The 20,309-nt window shown below is 41.5% G+C and overlaps 1 protein-coding gene across 1 annotated transcript; it reads left to right on the top strand.

Annotated features, from left to right (window-relative positions):
* Positions 1 to 7,325: 7,325 nt before the first annotated feature.
* Positions 7,326 to 9,219, top strand: Tigd4 (tigger transposable element derived 4). Its single transcript, XM_027392865.2, has one exon. The coding sequence runs from the start codon at positions 7,594 to 7,596 to the stop codon at positions 9,133 to 9,135; it is 1,542 nt and encodes a 513-aa protein (XP_027248666.1). The 5' UTR covers positions 7,326 to 7,593; the 3' UTR covers positions 9,136 to 9,219.
* The last annotated feature ends 11,090 nt before the right edge of the window (positions 9,220 to 20,309 follow it).

Genomic DNA, 20,309 nt, shown 5'->3' with positions numbered 1-20,309 from the left:
CTGAGATAATGTATTCACCTTTTGCAAAGTTAGATAATCTCTATTCTCTGGGCTTGTGGAGAACTTTAGTAGACTGCCTGTCTTTCATTTTGTAATCAGGAAGGAAAGAAAGAGAACAGATTGGTGGCTAATGCTTTTACTCCATTTTGCATTAAATAAGTGTCTGTCAGATTTAGATTTTGAATGTTGCATACTGCTTATCAATGCTATTTTCTCAAGAGAATAAATTGCTACATCCAGATCTTGTCTATGAGAATTCTGATAATGTGTCCAAAATTCCAGCACTTTTCATCAGTAGCTCTCCCTTCATGGAGAGATATGTAGGTTACTGATCACACAGTGTAATTTTCAGGAAATAAACGCTTTAATAGAGGGTGTTGGTTAATAGGACATATTGAGAAGATCCCAAATGGATGGGGTAAAATGTAAGGTGTTAGACCTTTTAGAAGCTTTCTAATAGGTACGTGTACAACTTCCCTCAGTTATGTATAAAGTACAGCAGATGAGCTTAATGGTATAAAGGCTTTACCCACAGAAGTCATTTGTTCTTTATTATTTCTTTATATCATTTGTTGTTTTTGGTAACAGGGAACCTTCTCATGTGACTGTTACTTTTCCACTCTAAACCTCTGATTGGCCTTGGTGGCATTCTGAGTAAATTTGACCTCCCTACCCTGGCAATGTACCGAGGTCTGGTCCTGTAATGTCACCTCTCCAACCAAATCAGTACTCATCTTGAGTAAGACTGCTCATTCAGCTAACTGCCATCCACCTCCATATAGGCATGAGGGTGTGATTACACAACTGCTTAGTATGTTCCTAGCCCTGTCACTTCTGGCATGTATATTTTCACTCTCTAGTCTTCACAGAAATGTCTTCACACCTCACTCCTGCTCATCCTTGACACTGAGCTCAGCTCTTGCTTCCATTAGAAATTCATTTTTGTTCTCCCTGTAAGAGTTCGTTTTTTTGCCCCCTCTTTACCACAGCTCTTAATTTGAACCTCTGTTGGTCTGCCTTATACTGCTGACTCTTCATACCTGTTTTCCCTAGTCCAAAAAAAGACCACCAGGAAGTTAGCACTATTTAGGTTATAGAACTATGTTATGTGTTGCACACCTGGAGAGTTCCAGAAGACCAGCAACTGCTGCTATTTAGAGTTGTGGTATGGGCAGGTTTAAGTGAACATGGTTACTGTCTAGTAGTGAAAGACTAAAGTGGGTGCTTTTTCAGTTTGGGAAGTGATTGGGTCTGCAGAGAGCTGGCAACTAGTGATAAGAAGTGAACAGAATAATTTACTACTCCCCAGATTTTCGGCATGGGAAGACTGCCAGTGTTTATCCCCAGTGCTTCAGTTTTCTTTTACAATCTGGTACAAATAGAACATTAGAATTTTTTTAAAAAGAAGGGAGGAAGTGAGGGTGGGGAGGCTGAACTTACAATTCATTTACTAGCAGGAACACTCAACACTTCTGGCTAGAGTCTTTTTATTCATTTTTTTTTCACTTATTTGACAATTGTTTTTAGAATCTGTGGTTTGCCTGCTATAATTTTCAGTAATTTCTGGAATGTAGACTCATATTTTTCTTTTTTTAACTTATGTCAGAGAATTTTCTTCATGCCATTAATATGATCCTTCCATCTGGGAATGATGGTTTATACCTGTAACCTCAACTATGGAGAAGGCCAAAACTATGCATTTAAGGCTAGCCTAGGCTACACAGAATAGGACTCTGTCTCAAAAAATATCATTCAGTGGTACAGTAGTATTTTAATATAGAGATATATATTAATTTATTTAATTAACCTTTTGTGGTACATTTAGGTTTTTTTCTTTTTCTTTTTTTTTTTTTTTTTTTTTTTTTTTTTTTTTTGGTTTTTTGAGACAGGGTTTCTCTGTGGCTTTGGAGGCTGTCCTGGAGCTAGCTCTTGTAGACCAGGCTAGTCTCGAACTCACAGAGATCCGCCTGCCTCTGCCTCCCAAGGGCTGGGATTAAAGGCATGTGCCACCAACACCCGGCTGACATTTAGATTTTTTTACAGTTCTGTAATATATAACCCAAAGAATACTATGTACCATGGAGAATCTAGGCTGACCTCCAATGACTTCCACCTTGTATTATTCCCTTCCTGTAAACACGATGAGATAACACTCAGATAATCATATAATATTACCTGTGAAGGGATTTTTCAGATGTAGTTAAGGTAGCTAATTAGTTGGCTTTTCAGAACTAACAGGGAGCTAATCTGGGTGAGTCTAACTATCGTGACCACATGAATCCTTTAAAAGCAGTTAGGAGAGGAAGTCAAAACAAGTGAGTGTTCAAGAACCTGGACAGGAGGGACATTCTCTGTTGTGAAATGAAGAAGACTGGAGACAAAGACATGATGTAGAGAGTGATCCCTGGCAACAGCCACCAAATGCCAGGGGCTTCAGTCCAACACAGCAAGGAATTAAACTCTGAATGACCTCAGCAAGACTCAGAGCCTCTCAACAAAAGACTGGCATCCTGCTCTCTGCTTGGTGAGACCCTAAAGACCCAATCAAGTTTCCTGGACTTCTCACGTATAGACGTATGAGATAATGAATGGTTGCTGGGCTGGGAAGAGCTTGATCAAGAGTACTTACTGCCTTTCTGAGAGGACCTTGTAGACCTCTTGTAAAGGCTCAGCTCCCAGTACCTGCATGGCTCACAATTACCTGAAACTCCAATTCCAGACAGAGTTATAGGTACACACTTTCTATATTAAGAAGTTATAGATATTTTGAAGTTTTTCCTCTCATTGCTCATTTGCCTCCCATAAGCTTTGTGCCAATTTATGTGCCTCCTAACAACCGAGGTAACAATACCCTGGAAAACAATAGATGCTACCATACTCATAGGCAAAAACAAAAATATAAAAGAGGACTCATTATTATTATCACCTGGAGGATTCTTTAGGGAAAGGCCTATTACTTAGTTTAACTGTTGACATCGAGAAAGTATTCTCTAACTCACAGGACAGAATTTTTCAGCCTGATGTGTTTAAAGGGGAAATGAATACTGGGGATATTAAAAGGATGAAAATTTTCAGTAAATATTAGTTACTGCCATTACTCCTTGCAAAAACCAACACCAGCCATCATTCCATGGGAGGCTGGATAACATTCATTTTATTAACTAGGCAGTATTAATGATTATAGTATTCTAGGGTAAAGGTCTGGTTTACACGACATATTTGATAGTTTTAGGAATTTGTTGTATTTTGCTATGAAAATTTGAGTTGTTTGTTGCAGGAAATGATACTGTTGACTCAAGAAGGAAGTTTAATATTTTCCTAAATAAAGCTACTGATCAAGATGACCTGGTCTCTATGATTGCGTATATGGGCAGTGTTCATTATCTGAAGTGCTTCACACAAGTATTTCAGAGTGTGCGTTTTTTATTTGGAATAGTTGCATAGATTCTACAAGTTGAGCATCTTTAATCCATAAATCCTCTGGATTTAAGATTTGGAGATTATAGATTTTCAATCTATTTTTTATTATTATTGCTTTAATTGGGATGAACAAAAAGGAGTTCAAGTTATCATTTCTGTGCCCTTATTATTTTTTTTTGACAAACAAAATAAGGTGGGAGAGCGGGAGATGTTTTTCTGAATGGTAATATCAAACTAGTAAAAGCAAAATATTTACATAAATGATAGTCAACAGATTTGTAAGAAAATATGCAAGGAGTCCCCATATAAATAAACAGTGTTCTAGGATTGAGGGGACTCAGTCAAATGGTCAAATCCTGTTCACTTAGAAAGCCTAGCTTTCCCTAACAGTCAGCTAAAGATGTTATGGTTGTTACAGCATTCATAATGGTCCATTCTCCCATAGAAGCCTGATATTGCCTGTAAAATGTGTAGTTAGGGCTGGATAAGTGGATCAGTGGTTAAGAACACTTGTTCTTACATAGGACCCAGGTTTGGTCCCCCAGAACCCACATGGCAGGTAACCATCTGTAACCACAGTTCCAGGGGATCCAGTGCCTCTTCTGACCTCTGAAGACTCTTGGGCCAATGCAGCGCGCACACACACACAAAAAAAAAATAAATAAATAAATAAATAAATAAATAAGTAAATAAGTAAATAAATAAATAAAAATAAACATTTTCAAAGTTAATGTAAGCTCTTGTAGATACTATAGGTGTTGGCTTGTTTTGGTGCCAAGAACAGAGAATGTAAATTATGGTCAGAGAAGGCCTTATCAATGTGATTCAAGTATTCTCTAATATAAAGAATAGAATACAGACTGGATATTAAAAAGACTAGATTCTGAACTGCATTCCAGTCACATAACTGTGTGACCATTAAAACCCAGATTTACCTCCCTCCTTAGTTTCCTGGAATGTAGGCAACAAAGCAATGTGAAATCCAAAGCCATGATGATGTTATTATTAAGACCTTTTTTTTTTTTTGCAACAGCAATTTAGAAAAAAAAGCAATTCTATGCTATAATTCCTGTTATTTAAAATTACTCCTTTAAGTTGGAAAACAGGGCAGAAAAGTTTTAATAACAACTTTTATGTGAGTTGAGCACACCTGTAATCCCAAGATTCAAGAAGCTGAGATACAAAGATTATGTGATGTGTTCAAGGCCAGTCTAGACGCTGTAGAAAGATTCTGTCTCAAAAAAAAAAAAAAAAGCATAAAGATGTATCTTGTCTAGGAATCCTGGAGACACAGCAGGAAGACTAGAGTGCCCCCATAATAACTTAACACATTAGCTTCTTGTCTTGGCCACAGCATGACCAGAATAGATTCTGGCAAGAGAGCTGGTGTATGGAAGGTGATTGTGAGCCTGTCTGGAGTTGTTGTGGAATATTACTTTAACTATATAAAGATGTGTTACATTAGTTTACATTTAATCCCAGCACTCGGGAGGCAGAGGCAGGCAGATCTCTGTGAGTTCGAGGCCAGCCTGGTCTCCAGCGCGAGTGCCAGGATAGGCTCCAAAGCTACACAGAGAAACCCTGTCTCAAAAAACCAAAAAAAAAAAAAGAAAATTACTTTAACTATGTAAAGGTATATTGCATTTGTTTATGTTGTAGTTGTTTAACTAGGTAAAGACGTGTTACATTTGCTTATGTTGGACAATATATAAAGTTGTGCTGCATTTCTTTAACTATGTAAAGATGTGTTACATTTGTTTTCCCTTGCCTGCCTAATAAAACATTGAACAGCCAATAGCTAGGCTGTAGAGGGATAGTCAGGGCTGAGAGAATAAGTAGGAGGAGGAATGTAGGAGAGAGAGAGAGAGAGAGAGAGAGAGAGAGAGAGAGAGAGAGAGAGAGAAGAGAGAGAGAAGAGACTGTGAGGTGGAAAAAGAGAGATGCCCCAGGCAGCCTGGCAGACACAGAGTAGGACATATAGAATGAAAGAAAGATTAAAAAGCCCCAAGGCAAAACATAGATTAAGAGAAACAGTTTAAAATTAGTTATAAGAGCTAGTGGAACAAGCATAAGCTAAGGCTGAGCATTCATAACTAATAGTAAGTCTCCATGTCATGATTTGGGGGCTGGCAGTCTGAGAATGTCAGCTACATGGAGCCCTATGGCTGTTCTCACTACTGCTGCTTAAAAAGAATGAGGCTTAGCAAGGAGGAGGGCTCATCCACTAAGAGTGCTTGCTCAAGCATGAAGGCCTGTGTTAGAGCCCTAGCACCTACCTAATAAGCCATGCAATAGCTTCTTGCACCTGTAACTTCAGTGCTGTGGGTGGGCGTGAGTGTGGAGATAGATGGCCAGCCTTGATAAAAACAGTGAGCTCCAGGTTCAGTGAGAGACTTTGTCTCAAAGAAAGTGGGTAAAGAAGAGGACACCCAATGTCATCCAGACACACACACACACACACACACACACACAGAGAGAGAGAGAGAGAGAGAGAGAGAGAGAGAGAGAGAGAGAGAGAGAGAGAGAGAAACAGTTTCCAATCTATTTTTAAGTGTGGTTCAAGTCCCCAAATTTGCAATTTACAGATGAAAAGATTTAAAAGAGAAGACCATGATTATGAAATCATCAGCCCATACTCATTGGGCACTTTCTTTAGTAAGTTCTGTGGAGGTTGCATACTGTTAGACCCAGCCAGCACTTGAAAGGCTGAAGCAAGAGGATAGCAAGCCCAAGGCCAGCTTGGACTATGTGCTAGGGTGTGTGTGTGTCTGTCTGTCTGTGTGTGTGTTTTAGAAGCTATGCTAAGTGCCTCCTGCACTCTCTCTGAGTCTGTAGCAACTCTATGAAGTCAGTCCTGCAGTTTCTCCCCTTTTACAGAGCTGAGGCTTTTAAGTTAAGTGACTCAGGGCCACTAAGTACTAAGTGGCAGTCACATAGCCCATGTCTTTATACCATGGCAAGTCACTTTTCCACGCATAGACAGTAGAGGGCCTGAGAGGGTAAGAACCATGGTCACTCTACTTCCTATTTTAGTCTAGATAATATTCTACATTGTATCCTCTTAATAATGTGTTTATTATGATGCATGCTCTCAAGTAACACTGACCTGTGTATAGTCAGTTGCTGTACTAAACTGATGTAAAAATTTCTGGACTTTTTAAGGTTTGAGGGAGAAGAAGGTTTAGATTTTTATAAAGGAAGTTTTGATCACTTGAGTATTTCAGTGAAGCAGACTACTATGAAGAAGACTGTCTCCCATGTGCTATTAAAAATTGAGCTGATGACTACTGTCTGTCCGTCCTTTTAGAAGAGTCAGGCTGCAGTCTGTGATCTCATGTAGAAAATAGCCACTGACGCTCTATCCAGGATCATTTTTAGTTCTTTAATTTTGGCAAGCACACATTTGCAAAGCAGATTAAATTTGTACAATTTATTTTAGAAGTGTATATTACAAAGCACAGGGAGGCTCCGAACCCACAAGGCAGATCTGGAGAGCTTTTAATGGTGAGCCATTCAAAAGGTAAGCATTCAACTGGAGAACTTGGTTGCTGCCTTTTCAGAAACTTCTTCCCATCTGTTTCATTGTCATGCAGGGTGTCATGGTATTTTCTTGGTATCAACTTGACAGATTGTTAAAATGTTACCTTTTTTCCCTGTTATTTTCAAGAAAGAAGTAGAAAGAGTATGTCACTTCTTTTTTCTGTAACTTTGAAGAAACTAGAATTTAACAGGTGATGTTTAGCATGGTCACTTTTGAAAGTTTGTTTCTTCTTATCTCCAAAGCCGTCAGTGGAGAATTAGTAGGTTGAAGCATGCCTGGATAAAATGGATCGTCTTAAATGATTGCTGCTCCAAAAATACATCAGCAGGACTGGGCAGGTTTGACATAATGAGACTCCTATTTTAGCTTGACTTCTGAGACTCTGAAGAACTATAAATTGAGCCACACAAGACCCTAGGAAGGAGGCTCCTCCTTTAGTCGCACATAGAATTTTCTTCGGAATCTAAAAAGATATGTCTAGTTGTCAGTTTCCTAAAGAATTAGACTGTTGATACTTACCAACTTTAATACAGGAAAGGATAGATAGAAAACCCTGGTCCATATTATACTGAAGACCAAATTTGGTTACAGAAACTTGCTCAGAGACGAGGCCTGCACAAGCGGCAGCTGCGATGGCAGAGGCTCCTGAGGATGCCGTGACTCAGCCAGTAACAGTGAAGAAAAAGAAGAGTTTGTCCATTGAGGAAAAGATCGACATCATAAATGCAGTGGAAAGTGGCAAGAAAAAGGCAGAGATCGCAGCTGAATATGGAATAAAGAAAAATTCATTGTCTTCCATTATGAAAAACAAAGACAAAGTTCTGGAAGCCTTTGAGTCCTTGAGATTTGATCCGAAGAGAAAAAGACTGAGAACGGCGTTTTATACGGATCTGGAAGAGGCATTAATGAGGTGGTATCGGATTGCCCAGTGTCTAAATGTTCCAGTTAATGGTCCAATGTTGCGTCTAAAAGCTAATGATTTTGCCCAGAAGCTGGGACACAATGACTTTAAGTGCAGCAATGGTTGGCTGGACCGTTTTAAGTCCAGGTACGGCTTAGTATTCAGAGCTCAACCTGTAGAAGCCACGGGAATATCTATAGACCCTTCCACTGTCTGGTACCAAAATGTGCTTCCTTATTACTTAAATGATTATCATCCCCGAAATGTTTTCAATGTAAAAGAGACTGGGCTGCTTTATCGCATGTTACCTACAAATACATTTGCATTTAAAGGAGAGACTTGTTCGATTGGAAAGTTGTGCAAAGACAGGATAACACTGGCAGTTGGTACAAATATGGATGGCTCCGAGAAGCTTCCTTTGCTTATTATTGGGAAAAACCGAACTCCGCGTTGTTTCAAAGGTGTAAAATCATTGCCTGTGTATTATGAAGCTAACAGAACGGCTTGGATGACTGCATCCATATTTGAGCAGTGGATGCAGAAGCTTGATGAGAAATTTCAAGCCCAGCAACGAAGAGTGGTGTTTTTTGTTGATTCTTTTCCAGCACATCCAGAGGTGAAAAACCTAAAGTCTATTGAGTTAGCATTCTTCCCATCCTGCTTGTCTTCCGGATTTGTAGCTATGAAGCAGGGTGTTATTAAAAGCCTTAAAATCAAATATCGACATTGTCTTATCAAGAAATTTTTAAGTTCTGTTGAAAGTAGCAAAGAATTTACATTTTCGCTGCTAGATGCGGTTGATACATTGCATCTCTGCTGGAGATCTGTAACCCCAGAGACCATTGTTAAAAGCTATGAAGAAGCGGGGTTCAGGTCTCCAAAGGGGGAAAATGACATGCCACATGCCAAGACTGACGCTGCTCTTGACCTGGCTGCCCATGCTTTGGGGGCAGGAGTCGAGCTTCCCGAAGGCTTGTCCATAGAGGAATACGCTGCCCTGGATGAGGATCTAGAGACCTGCGAAGCCACCCCAAATGATGATGCGGAGTGGACCAAAGAAAGTAAACCAGATGAAACTGGATTCTATGCTTCTGATGAAGAGGAGGATGACAGTGGAGCTCCAGAAGTGGACCCGCCCCTGCCATCCAAGAATGAAGCAATCGAAGCCGTAGGCACGCTTAAAAGATTTCTTAGAAGTCACGATATGAATGATGAACTTCACAATTCTTTAGCAGACCTTGAAAACTTTATTAACGCTTTGTCACCTAAATAATCGTGGATTGCACATCTACGGAGCAGGAATTTTTCCCCGTGTATCTTATTACTAAGGAACATAAAAGGAAAGTATCAATTAAATAAGAAAAGAGAAAACCTAATAATCCTTGGCTTAATTGCAACAACCTTTGATCTGAATAGCTCCTTGGTAAAGAATGACTAAGTAAAACGGCAAAACTCCGTTTAGCAGGTTGGGGGAGAATAAAACTGTGTTCAGAGGCTTTGTGCTTGAAAGGGACACAGGGTGTGTGTGAAAGAACTCATCATCTGGCTAACGCACATGCATGAAATTGCTGGTTTCCATTTTCTTTGTTTTCAAGTTCAGATCATGTTCTAGAATATCTTAGTTTATATAGTCTAAAAAACAAATATAGCTTATGTATTTTTATATAGGATATATATGTATGTATGTATATCCTAACGAGTTCTTTTATTCTTTTTTTTTTTTTTTTTTTGGTTGGTTGGTTGGTTTTTGAAGACAGAGTCTCACTGTGTAGTCTAAGCTGACCACAAACTCATGGCAATGCTCCTGCCTCAGCTTCTCAAATGCTGGGATTGTAGATATAAGCCAACATGCTCAGTTCTAATTAAAGTTTTGAGTATCAAAAGTGGTGTAAAATCATACTACATTAGTTAATCTTCCTGACTGAAAAATATTCTGGAAGTGTGTTCTAATCTGCCTGTGCACCAAGACGATGCACAATGTAACTCTTCCTGCTTTCAACTTACTTGTCAAAGTAAGTCAAAGAAAAAGCAATTGCTCTGTAGGGCTTCCTGTCACCTATCATGGGCCCTTCTGTTGTACATAAGTGTGTGCTTGTTTAGTGGGAAAACACTTGAAGGAAACACTCACTAAATTCATATTTATATTTGAATAGGGTTAACTCTTGAGCCAATTGAAGATGCACATAGAGTTACCAAAAAGAAAATTATGGTGCTTGTCTTTTTTTAATTACAACAACTCAGCTTTTAATCTAATTATGTTCTTGATTTTACTGAACTTTGTTTTCAGCACATTGTGATATTTAGTTGTCTTTCTCTGATTTTTCTTCTCTGAAATCTGTATTAAAATTGTTAGAGAAAGTTTTGTTTATATATTTTATTAAAAGTACTGTAGGAAATTACCTAATCACCATCTAAAAGTAGTCATTGAGCAAAATTTTAATAATGTGTCAGTTTTTCCTACTGTTCAGTTTTAAGTAGCATGCTTATTTAACTCATTATACCTAATTCAGTTTCTCTTGTGAAGTATTTTATAAAAATACAAAGCACAAGGATTTGTTGTGAACTATTAATCTGCCAAAAGATTATACACTAAGAAGAAAATGATTTAGCAAAGCATTTTTATTTTCTATTGCTGATTTGCTCTGCTCTGAGGATTTAGTAATATTTGAGCCTTAAAATGTATTAATATTTTAGAGGTTTCTTTTATTACTAAACATGGACTATTTAAATCAAAAGCATTTTGTGATTTGATATGTAATTTTAATTTGGCTCAATCATGGACTGAAAGGAGTACTTGAGAGCTCATTTGTTGCTTAAGAGAAAATTACTTGTAGTTAGCCTGGTTTTAAAATAAAATGTTTTCATTTTCATTGTTCTTGCTTTATAAACTCTTGCTGTTTCAACAGTGTTTTTTACTTCTTATTAACCAAGAATGAATCCTATATTGCATTGAGGACATTCTTCACAGTGCATTGCTCCTGAACTACTTAGTGGAAGGTTTAGTGTGGGTTAATGCAGGAGGGTGTGCAACCACCACTTGTGGGTTTCATGTTGCCTGCCTGGCTCCTATGGAGATTGAACCCTCACTGCAAACCTTCTATTTGTTGTATATGAGGCAGATTAGCTGGAAGGAGGAAGCAAGGAGAGAAGGGAAATTAAAAGAAGGCTGTCCAGGCAAGCACTTCCCAGGTTAAGGGAAACCCATCTACTGAACCAGTGGGGCCCCAGCTCCCCGAGGATAGACAGTGTTGGGAAGTAGACATCTGCTTTCAGGTTCACAGGCAGTGGAGAGCTGGACTCAGGCCTCTGCTGCACAGAGAGCTCCCTGAAGTAAACACAGCACAGAGCAGGTAAGTCAGCAGGAGGCTATGGCCAGTGGCTAAAGGAAAGTCCTGGAGCCCTTTCCAAATAAAGCAGGGGCTGTGGCATAGTGAGGAGTTGGTGAAAAACATGCTGGAAAATGTGCTATAAATGACATGGTCATTTTCATGCATTCACCTAATCTAAGTTCAAACAGTCACCTCCTTGATTAGACAATTCTTCTGTGGTATGTTAGAAAGAACCAAAGGATTGGATCCATGCTTTGTTTGTTTGTTTGTTCAAGACACAGTTTCTTTGTGTAACAGCTCTAGCTCCTGGAACTAGCTCTGTAGACCAGGCTGGCCTCAAACTCACAGAGATCTACCTGCCTCTGCCTCTGTCTCTCGAGTGCTGGGATCAAAGGTGTGTGCCACCACCACCAAGCAATGTATTTTCTTCTTAGTTGTCAACTTTCAGCAACTATTTGAAAGTTGGGGCAATTGTATAATCCTTTGATATCACCAGAGAACAGTGAGTGCATAGCAGGTTCCAGGTGTGGTCTTGTGTCTGTCAGATATAAGATCTAAATAAGGAGTTCCAGCTAGTCTTCCTGAACTGAAGGAAGAGGGAGGACAGGACATCTATTTTCCCCTGACTTCCTCTTTCTAAGCCCTGAAACTCTTCATGAACGCACCGTCACTGTGGTAGGCTGTTGACTGGTACCAACCACACCTATGTTCCTCATTGCAAAAGAGATAACTCAGCACCATGAGAGAACCAATTTTGAGCTGCCATGGGAGCAAATGAGGATCCCTTCCCCAAAGAGGGTCTAGAAGTCCACCCTTCAGCCCACCTCAGAGTGCTTTATGGGGTGTTGTTTTCCCCATCTATTTATACAAACCCTACACCGCACATAGAGGTAATGCTGGGAGCAGTATGAATTCTACAGTATCTGAATGATTGCCAGAAGAAAGTATGGCTGAACCAAAAGACAATTACATAAGAGGGAAGATTAAACTTGATTTCTAGTGATGGAAGAAGAGGCTGTGTGAGCAGGTAAAACTAGTTTTAAAAGTGTACTTCTTCATTCCTGAACTATGTGCACATTATGCAAGTCAGACCTACCACACAAATGAGTAACTTTTTATGTCTGCTTGAACTTGAGCTGTGCATTTTCAACTTTCAATCCTAATGGGTTGGTTTCGTTATGTCTTTATTATTATCATTCCAGATTCAACCGCTGTTTTCCAGACCCAATTATTCTGCTGGAGAAATCATCCCTTTAGAAGAGCAGATTGAGTTCCCCTTATTTCCAGTTGTTGGGGTAAGGCATCTTACAAATAATATTAGTTCAAACCTAGTGACTAAAGATTGTGATAAGGGGGTGGGAGGGTGCCTGACAATTAGAAAGGGTTCGTCCTGCTCATGGTGCTAGGCAATGAAATTTTAATGATTTGAGCAGAAAACAACAAAACAAAGTCCCTTCATTGTGGCATTGGCAGGTTAGAAAAGGAAACAGGCAGTATCCAGTAATGACAGGAACACACTGAGTATGGCACCTGTGTCTATAAAATCAGATCATGTGTGGCCTTCACCTGGTCCTAAGATTGGAGAAGGAGTGAATCAGCAGAGGGTCTAGTGCCAAAACCTCAGATTTGAAGACTTGCAGGTTAAAATGGAGTTTACTGGGCAAAGGAGAAGAACAGGGAGAGATCATAGTGGTTAGGAAGAGGAAGGCTGCCATCAGCTAAGGGACTGAAGGAAGCATGCAGAGGAAGAAGAAGGGGCTTGAGGTAGAAGGGGCCTGGCCTTGAGTGATTAGCTGGGTTAGGGTTCGATAAAGAACCATTTTATATATGGCAGAAAGGGAGGGAGAAAAGTTTTCCATGTTTGTTTTTGAAAGCTTTAACAACAAGCATAATAGTGGGCCTCAGAACAGAGGCAACACGTTAGAGAAAAGGGGGAGTCTGGGGAAAGCTGCATATCCTCTGAGCCAAGCCACTGTTGCATCTGCTTGCTGAAGGATCATCTTAGCTGGGCTTCTTAACACTTTCCAGCCCACCATGGAGAGGTACTGAGAGTCAAGTTGACCCCCAGCTGAGTATCCAGCTGCTCCCTACCGAATATTGTATGAAACTGCCTTAACTTCACATGGCCCCAGGGAGGGCTAGTGTATGTATAGATCAGGAAAGACTAGGAGAAGCTCCACCCAGGCAGTTACGAAGAAGCCATAATTCTTGCTGGGAAAAAGCTTGCCAATTGTGGCCTTTTATTGGGTGAGTGTTGTAATCCAGGCAAACCTGGCCCTGCCTCTCACCCACATGTACATGGAAGGTTAAATCCTCTGGCTCTTTAAAAGAAAGGTTCCACCCACTTCCGTTTTCTTCCCTCCACCCCCAAGGGACAGACAGGATTTTTCTTGTCTCTTCCCACCTCCCCTTCTTGTCCCCTCTCTGTCACTGTGTCTCTTTTCCTCTCTTCTGTTTCCTTCCCTTATTTCCTTACCTCCTCCTCAATAAAACTTTCATTATGAGTCAAGTCTACAGGTCTGTTTCCCCATCTGCCAGCTGTCAGTCCCTCACATGCTCACACTGCCAGCAGGACAGTTGTACTGGGACTGCCACCCTGGCACCACTTTATTCTTAACAGTGTGTGTGTGTGTGTGTGTGTGTGTGTGTGTGTGTGTGTGTGTGTAGGAGTACCCACACTCCTGTACATAACCCTTTACCTATGCTTGTAAAGTAGCCAATAGATTCATTGGTTCTCCAAAGAGAATCTTCACAGAATCACCTCTTGTTTTTGTCACTGGGACCCTAGAAAGAGGGGCAGACGTTGTTTCCCCCAGGAAATGAATTTTGGCAACACCTCCCAACATACAAAAATATTTCTTCTCATTGTAGGAGGAAATATGAGGAGAAAGACCCTGAAGTGTGACAGCAGGCCTCTCCACCCTCTTCAGGAGACCTGACAGCACATCGGTTCTTGTTAGGCTTTTAACCCACAAGTAAACAGCTGAAAGAGTTTATATAAACATTTCTTTTGGGAGTGAGGGGATGTTTTCAAGACAGGGTTTCTCTGTATTATTTTGGAGCCTGTCCTGGAACTCCCTCTGTAGACCAGGCTGGCCTCGAACTCACAGAGATCTGCCCGCCTCTGCCTCCCAAGTGCTGGGACTAAAGGTGTGCACCACCACCACCCAGCTATAAACATTTCATACATGAAGATTACAGTCAAGGTCACTGAAAGGGATCTTATGTGAAGGCCCTGGGGATTGTGGGAACTGAGTTGGTGCTGTAGTGGCCCAGCACCCCAAGGGTGAGCAGCTACCAATGCCTGGTCTTGGGCCCGAAATAATGCTGGTTTATCACAGCATTCCCAAGAAGACTTCCCTTGACAATGATGAATAAATAAATAAATAAATAAATAAATACATAAATAATATTTTAGTAATAGTCATTATCTACTGATCATGACTGAAGTGTCATTTTGATGGGTTTTTTTTATGACACAGTAAACCAGCTTCTTAAAAATGACTTATTGGTGGTCTATTATCTTGCCCTGCTCTACCTTTAATCCCATTTAACTAACAAGATGCCTAACTTTTTTTTTATTATTTGAATTAGAAGCAAGATTGTTTTACATGTCAATCCCAGTTCCCTCTCCCTCTCCTCCTCCCCTACCCCCTCCCCAACTGAAACCCTACCTATCACACATCCTTTCTGCTCCCAGGGAGTATGAAGCCTTCCATAGGGGGTCAGAAGAGTCTATCAATCATATCCTTTGGGATAGGGCCTATGCCCACCCCTGTGTGTCTTGGCTCAGGGAGTATCCCTCTATGTGGATTGGGCTCCCAAAGTCCACACCTATGCTAGGGATAAGTACTGATCTACGACAGGAGGTCCCGTAGATTTCCGAGGTTTCCTCACTGAAACCCACGTTCCTGGGGTCTGGATCAGTCCTATGCTGGTTTCCCAGCCATCAGTCTGGGGAACAAGAGCTCCCCCTTGTTCAGGTTAGCTGTTTCTGTGGGTTTCACCAGCCTGGGCTGGACCCCTTTGCTCATCACTTGTTCTTCTCCGTAACTGGAATCCAGTTCGGTTCAGTGATTAATTGTGGGTGTCTGCTTCTACTTCCACCAGCTGCTGGATGAAGATGCCTAACTTCTTAAACAACTTTATTCCACATACGGTCCCTAGTTATCAGATGGTTCTTTTCATTTTTATTTTCTGTGGGAACCTTCACAAGCTTAGGCAGCCTTTCTTCATTCTATAAGTAGCAGACACTCTGCCAAGCAGTTTGCAAACCTCTCTGAGCCTGGAAAAAGTGCAGTTCCTAATTAACTGCCCAGAGAACTGTCTCTCCATGTAAGAACCAGTTAAACAATCTGGTGGGTTTTTGTAGGACCTGAGGGACCTGTGCACCCTTAATGAGGCAAACTAAAAGGCTAACACTTTCCCATGACTTGGCAGCCCCACTCCTGTGAGGATTGCAGATGTCTCAAGCTCTCAAGAGCAATTCTAGAAACCTTGTCAAGTTCCACAGGCCCTGGAGTCATTAGACAAGGTTAGCTTTTAGAGACTGCTTGTGTTTATTTTGGGGGTGCCTTTATTTTTTGAGAAGGTTAACTTTAAGACCACCTAAAGGCAGAGGGCTTTTTGATTTGCTTTGTTCTGCTTTGAAATAAGAAAAAAATGCTTTGAAACTTAAGACACACTTGGAATAGGGGTGTTCTCATCTCACCTGTTAAACTCAACACCAGAAGGCAGGAAGTCCTATCTTACACCATGGAGAATACAGGAAAAGCCTCAGGGTTTCTGAGCAGGAGGGAAGTCCTCTCTTACACTATGGAAAATACAGGGAAACCTTCAGGTTTTCCCCAAAAAGAAAAATGTACAGAAAGTTAAAATTAGAGAAGACTCAATTCTTTTTTTCTCTCAGTGCTGGCAATTGAATACAGACCCCACATGTGTTAAGCAAGCACTTTACAACAGAGCTACATGCCAGACGCATGGAGTTACCATTAAAAAATTACCTCCATGGCCCTACTGTAGCCAGAGTCTGTGCTGATGTCCAAAGTACCTGTTACCCTCAAAGGCTGAACATATGAGGTCAAGGGTATTGTTGATGTCTCACAGCCATACTGTCGCCAGGACAATAGTGACATCCAGACCCAGCTGCAGCCAAGGACCATGTTGGGGTCCATGGTCCGTAGGACCATAGCTGGTGTCTGTGCTGAAGTCCGGTCCTGCATTGCCACCAAAGGTCTTTTTAGAGGCCTAGGGTTAGGGTTACAACCTGAGGTCTTGGTGATGTTCGGTGGCCATACAGCTGCTAGAACCATTTCCATCTGAGTAGCCCTTTCTTCTACCCAGAGCCAGAATGATATCCAGGCCCAAGCTGCTGCACAGGCCGTGTCTGTGTCCATGGTCCAGCTGCAGCTGGGGTCTGTGTGGATGTCTGTGTCCTGTGTTACCTCAGGAGGCCTTAGGAACCATTCGAGATGAAGTCAGAGGGACATGCCAAGCTGGTCCTGTCCTTTGATGACCCCAAGAAAGCTGGTCTTGCCTCTTGCTGGACACTACAAGAGAGCTGGCCCTTGCATGCTGGAAAGATGGCCCCCACCCCTCACCACAGGCCAGGGTGAACCAACCCTGAGGGTAGGGGAGCTGACTTGACCCTCCCGCCCAGGGCAGGTGGTCCCAGGGGCCTAGACTGACCGGCTTGGTTACCACCCAGGCCCACAGCCAGGCCTTGGGTTGACCCACCCTATCACCTACCCCATCTAGTAGCTTCTGGAGCCAGTGAAGGGACTGGTCCTGTGGAACAATACCCACAAGATCTCCAAGACTTATAGCAGCTACTAGATATCCCAGAGGAGATCCGATGAGAATTCAGTGATGGTGGTATACCAGAATCTAGAGGTCTTGAACCAGACCAATGAACTGGCAATGAACGTTTGCCAGTAAAACTGATGGGACAAAGAGGTATACTATATGGCACACTGAAGCCTCCATTGCCACCAGGATGAATGAAGAGGTGTTGGAGAGGAAGGAAAGGAGAAGCAAAGAGATTTTTCTGTCGTTGTGATTTGCTGTTGTTTTTGCTTTTGTTTGTTTGCTTGCTTACTTACTCTGATTTGTTTCCTTCTGTGGGGAGCTGCAGGGATGAGGGGAGAATATGGGGGAGCCAGGAGGTGAGAAGAATTGGGATGCATGATGTGAAACTCCCACAGATTCAATAAAGAAGTTAAGTAAAAAAAAAAAAATGATCTCATCTAATTAGGGAAAAGAATACTTGCCTAGTTTACACAGAGCACTGAGTTCTATCCCCAACACAATAAATAAGTACATAAATAGAAAGGAAATGAAGGGAAGAGAAAAATACTCATCTTGCTGCCATTCACAAACTCTTCGCTTGTAAAAGTTACACAGAACGTTCAAACAGGTCAAAAACATAAACGTAGCTGCTGAGCCTGAGCCACCATTCTGCCTTCCACCTCTCCATTTTTAAATGCTCCAGTGTTACTAACAGAAGCTTGGCAAAAACTGAATAGACTTCCTTTTCTACACTAGTGTTTGAGCTAAGCCTTCTTTGGCGCATTCCTTTCTCCTTTCTCCTTTTGCCTGCTATTTTTGATAATGTTATTTTTAATAGCTTGCTAGTATATTTTTACGAGGACTCCTCCTGCCAAATCCAATTAAAAGAACTGTCTAAGGCCTTGTGCTCCCTGGAAGCTGAACAGAGAGTCTGGGATTTAGCACCAGGCTGGATCTCCATAATAAGGACTTGCTCATGTGACACTCCCTCCCTGATGCTATCATTTAGAAAAGCATCAGAAATAAGGCATTAAAGCTGGAAAGTCACAGGTACAGGGCCACGTCCCTCCGAGAAATAACATGCCTTCTGTATTCAGAGAAAGAACACGACTCAACCACAGCATCAGAAGTAGTAGCTATCCCAGGATAGAGATGACTGCCACTCACACACAAACCTTTTTGGAGGGCCTTCCCTGTTGGTGAGCCACATGGAGCAGCACAAAGCTTACAGAGGAGCCAGACTTGTGTCTATCTTGGTTTTACCATCTAACTGGGAATGCAGAGGAAACACTCCACTGCATAAGCGATTTCCAGCCAGTGTAGCAGATGGAGTCCAGGAGCATAGAGCAGAGTTTACAGTGAGCTCCCATAATGGGAAAGCTTCCTGAAAAGCATCAGGCCTGGCCAAGTGGGGTGCAGGGTGCTAACACCAGACAAAGGCCCCATGCAGGCAGGATAGTCAAAGCACTTCAGAAGGATTTCTACAGCGTTTCATTTTATATTTTCTGTGCCGTGCAGAGCAGGCAGAGCATATGTTCTCTTTAAGATTTCCAAGTATAAGCCATAGGAGGGAAGTTCATGGCTCCACCTTGGGCTTGTCTACATGGTGGGTAAATCACTTAAGCTTCACCCTTGATTTCATGAATACTGATGGGGGGTGGGGGCAGGCATCCCTTTCAAGTGAGCATGTGACCTTCGCAAAGACACACAAACAAGAAAGGAAAGTCAGGCCTGAGCTCAGGCCTTTTAAATATATCTCGGGTGGGGTGGAATGAAAGGATTAAGTTGGAAATAACAAGAGTCCAAAAGAGCACTGAGGTCAAGAGAATTATTTTGGGGAGCTGGACATTTATATTAAGCATATTAAGGGTAGCTGGAAGACAAGATGGCTCGTGTGTTTTCTTGCACCATCTGAGCAGCAGCAAGCTTCCTTTAGAAGTAGCAACCTCCCAAGGAAAGAGCTTAAAGAAGGCAGGTCCCTCACTCAACTTTACTTTCCAGTAATTCAGTCTCACCATGATTTTAGGAATAGTGAACTTAACTACAATCATAGAAGTGACCCTAAGTGTATTAGTCAGGCTTCTCCAGAGGAGCAGAGCCAATAGGATGGATGTGTGTTAGTGATAAAGCAGTACCTGTGTTGGTGCTTGCAGGGTGCCTGGCATTGAGCTTAACATTTCATGTAAATTAAGGCATGCAACATCCTAATAGTAATACTGTCTTTCTATAAAGTGAGTATATGGTGTGTATGGTGCTTCTTAAATATATAAATAATACACACTTTTGTACATGTTTATCTGGGTGACTTGTGACTAAATATATTACATAATGATTATGACAAGTACTATCTTGACTTTGCAGGCAGAAAGACTAGTACATGTTCAAGCCAGAATGTAAGTTTTTCACAGAGAGTTAGATAATCCATCTCCTCTCCTCTCTTCCCCTTCCTTCTCTTCTCCCTACCCCTCTCCTCCCCTCCCCTCCCCTCTCTTTTCCCCTCCTTTCCCATTATGGAATCTCACTAGGTAGTCCAGTTTGGCCTTGAACTTATTATATAGCCCAGGCTGCCTTCGAACAAGAAAGAGGTGATCCCTGTGACTCAGCCTCCCAAATGTATCACCAAGCCCAGCTTTAGAAATATATTTAAGGTCATCTTCACTCTGCCCTCCCTCCTCCTGGGTGAGTGTCTTTCCTTCTAGTCTCTGTCCATGCAAAATGAATGAAGGCAGTTCATCCTAAGCTCAGTTAGTATAGAAGGCGTTCCTGCTGAGTGGACTGATCTGAGGTCATCCACTCATGGAACTCAGAAGAACACCTCACTAGTGATGTGTAGGTTGGTGGGGATTTGACAATGTGAGTACTTTTGTACAAGATCTCTTTCTAAGACTGATGTCTAGACCAACCAGTTTCATTCCCATAAAACTCTGAGGTCAGCACTATTATTTCCATTGTACAAACGAACAATGGAGACCAAAATAGGTTAAATAACTTCCCTAGGGAAAAAGTTAAAACCTTGCTCAGGTTGGTGAAAATATGGATCTGAGAATTAATTAAGGAGTTAATGTAGACTCCTTCTCCAAAAACATTCTTGAACCCATCTAGTTGATTTTTGATCCAAGGCAGCAAATGGAGCACTATCATGAGCAAAATATGTCTTTGACTATGTTCTAGTTTCATTTCTATTGCTGTAACAAAGTAGCTTGATAAAAAGCAGCCAAGGAAAGGTGATCTGGCTTACAATTTCAGGCCCATCACTGAGGGGAAATCAACACTGGAACTCAAGCAGCTAATCACAGCTCCTCCACAGTTAGGAGCAGAAATCATAAATGCA

Source organism: Cricetulus griseus, assembly GCF_003668045.3.
Source record: "Cricetulus griseus strain 17A/GY chromosome 1 unlocalized genomic scaffold, alternate assembly CriGri-PICRH-1.0 chr1_0, whole genome shotgun sequence".
In the NCBI taxonomy this organism is placed as follows: domain Eukaryota; kingdom Metazoa; phylum Chordata; class Mammalia; order Rodentia; family Cricetidae; genus Cricetulus; species Cricetulus griseus.
Note: the sequence above shows the minus strand (reverse complement) of the source record. Positions and strands in the feature narration are given on the sequence as shown.

Coding starts and splice junctions, on each gene's coding strand:
- Tigd4 (XM_027392865.2), top strand. CDS start 7,594: ATGGCAGAGGCTCCTGAGGATGCCGTGACTCAGCCAGTAACAGTGAAG.